We start from the raw sequence: 12,138 nt of genomic DNA on the forward strand, positions 1-12,138 counted from the left end.
GCACGGGGTGCGCCCCAGTTGGAATATTCGAAAATCCATTCTTAGCGTGCATTGAAGACATAAGAAGCACCTATATACTAAATTTTAGCTTCCTAAGACTTAATAATAATAATAATACTAATAATACTTTATTGTCATTAAGAATAAAACTTGTGGACAAAGCTTGTGAAAAATACATGCAAATGTAAATTGATGGATGTAGCTGTTACTACGTGGTAGGAGATCATAATGAAAAGAGATATGAAAATTACTATATTTTTTACCACTTTTATTTGTAACTAACGTTACTGCAGTTTCGTCCTATATGGACATTCTCAAACGTATACAATAAACTCTATTTTTGTTTATTGTATAAGTTTGAGAATGTCCATATAGGACGAAACTACAGTAACGTTAGTTACGAATAAAAGTGGTAAAAAACATAGACATTTTCATTTCTCTTTTCATTACATATAAATGTAAGTCTAGAAATATAAAATGTGAATATAAAAACACCTACAAAAAAGTAAAGCTAGAACATACACACAGTTCAACATTTTTTGTCTCAACATGGTTGTGTACAGACTTGTTTAAAAGTATTATCAACACTTATATAATATACTTATAAACATATTTATACTTATATATAATATAACATAAATAAACACACCCATTGCACCAGACAAACCAACATTTATATCCAAACAAGAATATAAACAAAAATCTTATATAACCTAAAGTCAAATATGCACATTTTGTCACGTAAATTTATCATTATAGTACTTTTGCAAATTATAATAGGGTCTATCAGCTAAAAACCAGTAAGGAGAAACAAAGATGAATTAGTGAGTGACTTTGGCATTTATAACTATACATAGTGTTACGTTTTTACCCGTGGGCTGACCAATAATTGACTACACTCAATAATCAAACTCAACTTTATTTCACTTTAAATACAGCAATCACTTCAACTATTAATCGAATGTCTATCGCCTTACTAGATCGCTTCACGTACCGCACTGTATCTTCCACTTGACTGTGTCGATATGCTCGTGGCTAGCATTCATATATCGTAATCGAATGCAGTAGAAATCTCGCCGAAGTTCCATCGAAATCGGTAACATTATTCTCGCTGCTTCTAGAGTGGCAGGGAACATCATACATTCGCGCGCTCTTAGCTACATCATGATAGGTTTATGGCTACCAGTGGCGGCCGGCGTTAATTTCTTTAGAGCATGATTAACAACAATATATAGATTTCCCAGTATGGCAATGTCAATGCTTCTCATTTTCAATTTCATTGATATAGAAAAAAAACATCTATAGATACTGGTTTTCAAAAAAAAATCATTCAAATTTTTGTGAAAATAATGCTACTTTTTGTTTACCACCAGTAACTAGTAACCTGAATCCTCTATGAGACAACAATTCATTTCTTATATATTCAAAATGTATTGGTTTAAATTTTTGTTTGCAGATTATTCGGATTCAGTACGTTATTTTCTTTGAAAGTAGTGTTTGGAATCCATAAATTAATCAGAGAAGTAGAAAAGTTGTAACGTTCAAAAAAATAATTTTTCCGGGTATTTGGCTTGATCTAGAAGCTGAAAAAAATCAACTACGGAATCTTCAAAAAATCATATTGCCATTTCAGATCATGGGAGGCATAACTCAACGTCCATGGACTCCTACTAAACGACGAGGCCCCATTGCAGCAGAGTTCAGAGGACCAGGGCCGGCATGTGTAGCACTACCCTCATACATAGGTGATTTCTGTCACAAGTTTTCCACTATTTGATAATTATTTGATCGTTTTACTAGGAAAGAGAACATCAGAATCTAAGACGGAAAGAGCCCCAGCTTTCAGTTTTGGAGCGAGGCATAATGGAAAACTAGAAAGCATAGGTCCAGGACCAGGTCAATATAATGTTACAGGATTGAGTGCAAAAGGTATATTTCTAATGAATCATCTATCCAAATAATTCGATTTCGCTTGCTTCACTATTTTGAGAACTTTGTCGACAACTATCAATTTAATCAGCTCTTGATTATGTTTATTTTTTTCAAGATTCATTCAGCTTGCCCTGTTTATTTGGGTCAAATTTAATAGTTCGACCCCTTACTCAACAGATTGATCTGATATTTGGTACACACATTCAGTTTTGATGACAATACCATTTAATAAATTGTGTATCATTGTAAATCCAATATGGCCGCAGCTACAAAATGACGGATTACATATTTTTTTCACAACCACCTCAGTATGGGTATCAAATGACAGGCCTTGACTAGTAGAATAGTAGTACACTTTGATGGTGAGGCATCGAATAGATCCTTTTGACACTTCGATGAAGATGCGAATTCAAGATGGCAGCAGCTACAAAATGGCGGATTACATATTATTCCACAACTACCTTGGGGTCTAATATTGACGCATCGAAAGGATTGGTAAACGGCGCTATCGACTGTATTGAAGAAATTGTTTGGCCTCTTTTTCGACGATATCAAATGTACGAAACAGATGTACCGTCTATTGAGATCAACTTTGGAATAGACGACATACATCTTATCTAGCCTGAAGCCATGCAGTTCTTATCAAATTTCAATTATAGGACGGCCCTTAATTTTGTCATGGGCTTCCACTGTCCACAAAATGCAAGGCAGCACTGTAGACCATACAGATGTGTATTTAGGCTCGAAATTGTTCGGAGAAGGACAATCATACGTGGCCCTGAGTCGAGTGAAGTCTTTGGAAGGTTTATGTATTGATGAGTTAGATTGCAAGAAATTATGGGGAAATAAACCTTGTGATGCTGAGGCACTAAATGAACAGAATGAGAAGAATTGAGTGACAAAATTAGAAACTAAAAACTTGAAAATTCAATAAGTGAAAAAAATGTTTTATGTTGATCGGTTTCATTGAAAAAAAAGATAGGTTTGCCCTAAACATTTCTCTATCCTTATAAACGTAGACACACATCTCAAATATATACAGTTGTTTCGAGTTAGACTGAAATAGAACGGAAACCCAGAAGGGTTTCATCTAACGTTTGCACAACATTCCGGATATATGAATTCATATAGAAGCTGAAAAGTATCAACTATGGAATCTTTGAATGGATTCAATATTTCTGCTTAATCGATCAAATTTGTTGATGGAACACACTAAAAGCTCCAATAATAATTGAATGAAAATTTGAACTCAAATCAGAACCAGGCTGTAGTAAACCTTTTCGAAATTATTGTTCCCAAAGAAAAATTTAATCATTTTGGGAAGTGATGTTTCTCTTTTGTAACTCACCAGATATTAACTATGGTTCGGAAAAAACTGATTTAAGTTTTTAACGTATAGTTCAAAGAAAGAAGTTTTTTGAAGAATTTTCTGAGATCTTCAGATGTAACGTTAACATCGAGAACAACAGCATTGAGTTTCATATTTGTTGAAAACAAAAGTGGAAGAAGACTATTATTCGAAAAAAATACTACATTCAACTCATTTTTATATCATACCTTAACGCAAAAAACATTATGTATATTTTTTATTCTTAGGGAAAGATACGCCACCAGCTTTAAGCCTTCATGGTAGACCCAAGGAACCCAAACCCGAGAATTTCCCAGCTCCTGGAGACTACAATCCTGACAAAGCTGAAAAAGTAATTCACGATAACGCACCAAAATATACTTTTGGCTTGAAAACCAATGTTGAGAAGCCTTTAGGTACACCAGGTGAGAAACGATTGATATTTATAGGTAGGAGTATTAGTTATATTTTGTTTTTGACAGTCCAATTCGAATAATTATAATGATATATTTTCACAAATATAGTCCAAATGTCGACGAATGCTTTTTCGATATAAAAATGCATAGCATGTTCAATCCGATTGAAAATGAGTAACCTTTCAGAGTAGTGGAAATGTATAGAAAAATTGCACATTCACAGTTACATTAGGGATTAGACTTAGTCCAAGTTTGTATTTTTGTTTAACACGCAACATAGTAAGCTTTGAAAGTATCCATCAGATCGAATAAATTCAATAATAATCATTTTATAATTTACCGTAAATGTAGTGAATGAAATTTTCAAAAAACATATCTCAGTAAATGAATTCGATGTCTCGAGTAAAGAACATATTTTGCTAGAGAATTGATCAAATAATACTCCTCTAGAAATTAACATACGATCATTGGTAATCATCATAACCGGTATTATTATTTTCTCATACTTAAAGTTGAACAACCTCAAACACGTATAAATGGATTCGTGCCTATTTTCGTGAAGCACAACAATACTTAGAATGTTTTGAACGAATCACTCTGTAGGACTTCTATCTATCTTCTTGTATCTATATCGTTGGACTGTCAGAAAAAAATAAAATGAAGGCTAATCGATACAATTTTCTGAAACTAGCACCAAACGTTTACAATATACCGGAGACAGTTGCTCATGATACCCCAAAATACAGTTTTGGATCAAAAACCCCATTAGAAAAGCCGCTGGATACTCCTGGTTGGTTAACAACAATTTTTTTCATGTAACCCAATTTCTAACTGGTTCTGGAATATTTATGAACTATAATTCTCATGTAGAATGTGAATAATGATATTAATAAATGGCAGTGTCTTCATAATAAAACTTATCTTTTTCATGAATACGGATTGAATATTTGAAACTACAAACATGTAACTTTTCTACAAGTCATCAAAGTGTAATATTTCATTTCTCAGACTCTCAAATATTTGAAGAACTAGGTAATTTGTTTACAAGCAGTGATTTTTATCTTTATTTAACAGTTATAGTTATGACATCATAGCATAAAACAAACCTTCTCAGTGACAGACCTCCGGTATAAAGTAATAAATCTTTCTTTAATGGATTTCTCTTCACTGAATTGTGATTTCGAAAATGAAATTATTTTTAAGTTAAAAAATGCTTTACCACATTACAATTATTTTCTGTTTTTTTTCTCTCACAATATAAATATACGTTTTATCAATGTGTTCAAGGCAGACGATTGAAACAACCAACTTATCATCAATAATAAAAAATAAATGTATTGAAAAATAAATTATTTGTTAAAAGATAATATCATCAATGAATATTCAATTTATTCTAATATTCATATCACACGTTAAAAGGTAAGACCTCGTTAGTTCTTAGCTCACACAAGTTTCGACAGCTGGTTGACGGAAAAACATATTTTAACAGATTTTTTAAACCCTCACGTGGTGTTCAATGTACGTTACAAGGTATGTCTTAACGAGATAGTTGGGGAATTGAAAAAATAATGAAATTGTGTATGTGTGAAAAAATTACACGACTCCAGTATTCATTACTCTATTTTATGGTGCATAAATATTCCAAATATATAACTGACATAGAAAATTGTAATGAATTAATCCCTCATAGTACATAATGAGTAGTTTAACACAATTTTGGTTTTTAGACTAAAAATATTAATAATTTTAACACAGCTCCTAATGCTTATAAACCGTTCAGCCGAACTTCTAGTCACCGATACTCTTTTGGGAGGCGGACACCAACACCTAGAAATTGCGATACACCTGGTTAGTTTTTTATTTTATGATTTTTCTGTAGTGGAATGTGGATTTGGGAACACAACAAGATAACTCCGTTGAAAACTCCAAAAGATGAAACACTAGTTTCTGAATACAACCCTGGAGACTAGTCTCCATTTATATAAAGTAATTTCCAATTATTCAGAAATGTTCAGAGTGATCTGGTTTTTAAAGAAATTGTTTGACACCAATAAACACTGATTTTTAGCATACTTACAGGAATTATGTTTCCTCATATAAATAATACTTTTCTTTTCATGAGAGAATGTTTATTATATTGACTAACTCATCGATAAGAATTTTGAATAATTGTTTTTGATAGTACGGAGTTATTTTTTTGTTTCTACCTATCGGGCCTTTTCTTCACATTTTTTTTGTATTTTAGCACCAAACGTATACGATGTTCCAAAAGCAGATAAACTATTGCTAGATAAATCACCGAGATATAGTTTTGGGGTAAAACCAGACCTTGTGAAATCCTTCGACACCCCTGGTTAGTTCAGTTTTTTGTTTCTTGTTTTTCTTTGTATTTGGAGACATTTCTGATAAGATCATTTTGTTTCATTGGATTCTCATTATTTGATTATCTGTTAAATGAAATCTATGTCATAATTATATAGCGCAAGCCTACAACTCAACAACTTCAAGTGTAAATGGAGGATTATTGCAAAAAATGGTTTAACTAAAGAATAGGGTTGAACGATACAGAAATTCAAACCTCCGTTGTCTAAATAGAGAACAAACTATTACGACCTGAAATTAAAACGAAATAATGAATGAGGTGAATAAAAAGTGAAATGGCAATTATGTACAAGCAATAAAAAATAATAATCTGAAATGAAAGGAAAAAAAAATATCGAGAACAAAAAAATAACCGATTGTTAGTGTCCACAATCATCTTCGGGTATTAGCTAATTTTTGTCACTCCTTTCCACTCTCCCATTTCTCCTCTCTAGAATGATTTCAGCTTTGGACCATTTGATATTATATTTGTGAGCATATTTGGATTAACCGACATAACATCAAGTGGTCTGAAGAGGCAATCATCCACTGGTTCAAGAGAGTTCAAAGAGGCTGCGTTGTTGAACAACGACGTGATCAACCAGGTCTTTGTGAAGATACGTAATGTATAGGGAAATAGAGGGTTGCGATTAATATCTTTTTACATTTTCAAAAGGGACTGGAGTCTAAAAAAGAAATAGTTGTGACAGAATTGTAAATACAATTACTCTTCCCAGATTTATGAAAGAGTTTCTGAACAGATGATTCAATTCAATTTTTTTATTCATATAATTTTATTTCATACGGAACTTTATATTTTCACATTTGTTGTGGTTAAAATGATGTTGGAAAAATAGCTGACAAGTCTAGGTTAATAATGACCATTAATAGTTTGAGGAATCGAAAAATATCAAAACTCGGACACACAAAAGCCACAAGTCTGCTGAAATCAAAATGACAATTTTTTTATAGAAATGCATATTCTCGAATAATATTATTTCAAAACACAGATATTTCTTTCATCATGCATCAGTTGCTGAGGAATAATAATAATAATAATAATAATAAAGCATTTATTGCCCAACAGTAACAACCATTCACAGAGCAATTTAAGATGACAATATATATTAAGTATACTCCTAGCACTAATACATAGAGATCTCAGCGTTATCATACGATATACGCTCTAGACTTATTTTTTAATTCGATTAAAGAACAGGAAAAAATATCACAATATTCACAAATTTTGTTATAGTTCGTGCACATTACATAGATTGGTGCCTTAAGCATAAGGTTAGTTTGCGCCCGTTTACACATAAAAGTGCAGCTTTTTCGAGATGTTTGCCGGGGTACAAATATGTTGATGTAAGATAATAATTCACAGGAATCAATTTTATTGTTCAAAAGATTGTACAGAAATATTAAGGAAACATGCGCCTTGCGTTTTTCTAAGGATATAAAGTCAAATCTTTGTAATAAAGAAACATAGTTTTGGCCTCTAGGTGGGTATACTCCAAAAATTTCAGAATTTTTTTTTTGTGCCTTCTCCATGATAGAAATATATTGTCCATATATGGGGTTCCATATAAGAGATCCATATTCTAGTTTTGATCGGACAAAACAGAAATACATTTTTGTTAGAGCAGACAAATTTGTGAAATTTCTACAATTTCTTACAATAAAGCCGTACGCACGATATGCTGCATTTACTGTACGACTAACGTGTATGTTAAAGGTGAGCTGCGCATCAAAATAAATTCCCAGATCTTTTATCTCGTCAGTACGCTACAGTTCTTCATTAACTATTGAGTATGCATAGTGAAGACTATTACTTTTCCTAGTAAATGTCATTGCTTTACATTTGGATATATTCACTGGGAGTTTAGTTTTGATACACCACCTATGAAAAATATCCAACTGGATCTGCAAATAACTGCAATCATTTAAAGAAGTGACGGACGCATATAATTTTAAATCATCGGCGAACATACGCCTCTTGCATTCGAGAGATGTGCACAGGTCATTTATGTACAGCAAAAACAACAGTGGGCCTAAATTAGATCCCTGTGGTACACCGTTGGTTGCCGTATACGCTTCCGATTTGTAACCATTGTATTGAACAAACTGTTTACGGTTTGACTAAATATAATTCCAAAAGTGCTATATACATTTTGGGAAAACCTACGTTCGAGAGCTTGTGTAATAGAAGTGTTCGATTTATTCTGTCGAAAGCTTTCGAAAAATATGTATACACCACATTCACCTGACCCCTATTATCTAGTGATTCGCACAGAAATTGACTGAATATCGATAGATTACTAATTGTCGAACGAAAATTCATGAATCCATGTTGATAAACAGAAATTATATGTCTCGTTGACAAGTAGATGCGGTTGTACAAAATTATCTCGAATAATTTGGCTTCAATATTCAAGAGAGATATTGGCCTATAATTATCAATCAGATTCTTGGCATCTGATTTGTGTACAGGACACACCTTAGTCACTTTAGCCACTGAAGAATAAGAACCTAGATAATGTGAAGCAATAATTTTATCTTAGTGATTGCATAGTTGTTATGTAAGAGTCTCGGTCCCTAGAGGGCATTATTCATATTTCATCTGTTTTTGGTACATGACTTGTATTTTAATAATTTCACATCATCACCCATTTACCACGATTTACACACCCTTTTTACACATGTACAGCACCCAACGTTTACAATGTTCCAACAGCCGATAAGGTTTTACACGAAAACTCACCAAAATTCAGCTTTGGAGCCAAGGTCCAAGTGGAAAAACCTTTGGAAACACCCGGTTGGTTTTCATACTTGTTAAACTAACGAATATTCTCAATGCCTTCTTAACATCATTCATTCTTTTTACATTCAAATCTATGATGATTTCATATTCGCTTCAAAATGAAATTCGAACCACCCTTTACCAAAATACAAATCAATTTTTTACAAAAAATGCTTCGTGCAATATTTAAATTATTTTGAAACTCACAGTTGAGATTTTACAAATATTTTTGAAAATCTCACCAGAGGTTGTGTCAGTCACAACTCTTTTTGAATTTTGGTTCAGGAAGATTTCATGCTTTCATTTTTTTATTGTTCCTAATTGATTCATTTCAGCCCCCAATGTATACAACATTCCATCGGCCGTTGGCGAAAAGTCCGGCCCTGCCTATACGATCTCGGGAAGGACAAAGGAACCAGTTGACGAACGTGTGAAGAATCCTGCTCCAGGACAATACAACTTAGTGAATCCTGAAAATTATAAAACTCATTCTCCTGCTTATACTATCAGTGGAAGAGTGAATATTCCAAGTAATGACAATATTCCAGGACCAGGGGTGTACTCGCCAGAGAAGGTGAGGAATACTAAATGTCCGAACTGTAATTTACAATTTGAACTGAACTATACTTCAATATTGAATATCAAATTTTTCGAATTCGGATGCAATGCATCATGAATTAGATATTTTTTTCCATACCACAATTGTTACAATTTCATTTTAAAGCGGCATTAACTGATACTATTGTGCCATTGTAGCCAAAAAAGTTGTTCATTTCCAAATATTCGCTATCGTTTTCTTCCTCCGATAGGTCATGTTTCCTGCATAAACTTGATACTTCACATTCACGAACTATACAGTGCACTTTTTCTAGTAACTTTCCTCCTACCCACATGTACACAAAGTTGTCTGGTCGTAGTCCGATCACGACTTCTTTACAAATCAAAATCTTCAAGGACGTAACTTATTCCTATGAATTCCATTGTCAGTTCTTTATGCTGGATCAGTCTTATGGCTATCCTCAATCCAATCCATTCTGAAGAGTTTATCCACAGAATATCACCTCTTCAACTCTCCTAATATGTCAATGGTCTATATATAAGAATCATATGTAGCTCTCTGTAATCACATTCTACAAACACTCCAAAAACTAGAAAGCTTCTATTACGTCTGTCATATAACCAAGTGATTAAACAAAGTTAATCTATCGTTACGTTTTTTCCCGAGAGTTTACCAATAATTAACTAAACTGAACAATAATGAAACTCAATTTTATTCCACTTTAAATACAACAAACACTTCATGAAACTTCAGTTATTATTCGAATGTCTATCGCGGTACTGAATCGCTTCGCGTACCGCACTGCCACTTCCACTTGACTGTCCGATGGGCGAGTGAATGACGCTTATATTTGGCAATCGAAGGCGCAGGAAAATTCCTCGGAAATCCATCGAAGTCGGTAGAATATCCACGAAATGTCAGTCGAACTGAGCGTGCTCTTAGCCACGTCACAATCGGTTCATGGCTACCAGTGACGGCCGGCGTTATTTTCTTCAGGGCATGATTTACAACACTATGATATTTATTCATATTGGCGGAGCTCAATCTACAAGTGAGGGAGTGTTTTATAGAGGGCGTTCTACGTAAAAGGTACAAGAAGCCACAAACATGTGTTTCTGTGGATAGATTCATGATGATTCAGATTCATGATGATCTAACAGAATCAACGTGAATTTGTGAAACGCCATCCACAAACATTACAAATCGAACAGATATATCTTCCATGCAGGTACAAAGTCATAAGATTTATATACTCGAAATGAAAGTTCAGATCATATCGACCATTCTATTTTTAGATGGATAATCTACCTTCGAAATGTATATATAATTAGATAGACCATTTGATATCAAGGTGAAGTTGTAGTAACGTGTGTTTGAATTTATCTGTAAACATTATCTGTATACATTTGTAACTATTAATGACTATTTTTATCCAGGTAAACTGTCATCTGAGACACGCTCCAAGTCATTCTTTCGGCATAAGGCATTCCCCGTATCTAGGCACGCAGAATTCGTGCCTTCGGAGAGAAAAAACGTCTCTTTTATTTTAAGGACTACCTAACCTACTTCTAACTCAAATATGAAACTAACATTTTTTTGTCGATGGAAAATATGCAGGTATTTGTATGTTTTTAGATCTTTGAAAGCATCTTCACTGGTAGATATTAGTGGCACTTATAGAGTAGTGAAATAGATATACTTTTTGTCCTCCTCTTCATAGAATTGATGTTCGAAGAAACGAAATAATAAATAATTAATCATGTTTCAGATGTAAGAAACTGAGATACCTAATTCCCTACTAACTCAAATCAAAACTGCAAATGAATAACTTCACCAGAAACTTCCAACCTGTTGAAAAGCGACATTTTTGTCTTCAAAATAGATACAGTCACGAGTATGAAACAAATGTTTGAACCTCAAGAAAAAACCTTCTTCTTCTTTCACAAAACATTCTTATTATGCCATTTCATCATATCATCAAGACATTCATTAATTTTCGTTAATAAAGTTCTCAACAGGTTATTGGGTTATACCAAATTCCATACATACCTCATAGCACTGACAGATTGCCAAGAAAGTAAGAACATATTCTTCAAGAAAATCCGATAGGATATTGTAAACTGTAATTTAATCTCCAGAATACTTGACTTTTTGGAAAGAACTCATTGATATCAGAGAAAATGAGTGGTGTTTCTTAATGTACTTGAGTCTTTCAAAGGAACTGCCCGAAGGGCAGTGTCTAGAAAAAGTCCTGTTACCCATCTCATCATTTATCCAAACCTAGGAGCTATTCAGTATTTTTTTGGTATAAGCTAATCACCATTTTCGCTTGTCATTATCATGACATTCTGTGATATCTTTGTTGATGAAGTCTACATTGTTTGAAATATATTCTCAAGTGGCCTTTCGATAGTCCAGAGATAGGTTCCATTTTAGAGAAGAAGGTTTGGTTTTCTTCTCTGCGAGATCATCAACTTCTTCATTTTCTTCAATTCCCTTGTGACCTGGCACCTAAGTAACTTGATTTTTGTCTGCCTGTCTAACGAATCAGTCTCAAGTCAGTCCATGTAAAGCCCTAGCAATAAATCACCTTTTTGTTGAAACCTAGAAGTTAGATGAATCCAAACACAATCATTTCAAGTTCTTCCCATTATTGAGAAAAAAAAGATTTACTGTTACTTGAATATTTCCATAATTATTATATCCATCAAATATAAATTCA

At 33.3% G+C, this 12,138-nt stretch overlaps 1 protein-coding gene across 12 annotated transcripts in view; it reads left to right on the top strand.

Annotated features, from left to right (window-relative positions):
• The window catches only part of LOC111517987 (ciliary microtubule associated protein 1A), a 28,698-nt gene that overhangs the window by 15,881 nt on the left and 679 nt on the right, over positions 1 to 12,138 (top strand). For 2 of the 12 annotated variants that reach the window (XM_074183254.1, XM_074183255.1), the window contains exons 2-10: positions 1,634 to 1,745; positions 1,801 to 1,929; positions 3,529 to 3,705; positions 4,388 to 4,486; positions 5,452 to 5,544; positions 5,942 to 6,049; positions 8,765 to 8,872; positions 9,193 to 9,431; positions 10,853 to 11,033. In XM_074183254.1, coding sequence (XP_074039355.1) covers positions 1,637 to 1,745; positions 1,801 to 1,929; positions 3,529 to 3,705; positions 4,388 to 4,486; positions 5,452 to 5,544; positions 5,942 to 6,049; positions 8,765 to 8,872; positions 9,193 to 9,431; positions 10,853 to 10,966 — 1,176 coding nt within the window. In that variant the 5' untranslated portion in view covers positions 1,634 to 1,636 and the 3' untranslated portion in view covers positions 10,967 to 11,033. The remainder of the gene's footprint in view (positions 1 to 1,633; positions 1,746 to 1,800; positions 1,930 to 3,528; positions 3,706 to 4,387; positions 4,487 to 5,451; positions 5,545 to 5,941; positions 6,050 to 8,764; positions 8,873 to 9,192; positions 9,432 to 10,852; positions 11,034 to 12,138) is intronic. The other 10 variants (XM_023174298.2, XM_074183260.1, XM_074183259.1 and 7 more) reach the window with 10 other exon arrangements.

Source organism: Leptinotarsa decemlineata, unplaced genomic scaffold (assembly GCF_025532065.1).
Source record: "Leptinotarsa decemlineata unplaced genomic scaffold, Ldec_3_MD MMD2_tig00026336_RagTag_RagTag, whole genome shotgun sequence".
NCBI lineage: Eukaryota > Metazoa > Arthropoda > Insecta > Coleoptera > Chrysomelidae > Leptinotarsa > Leptinotarsa decemlineata.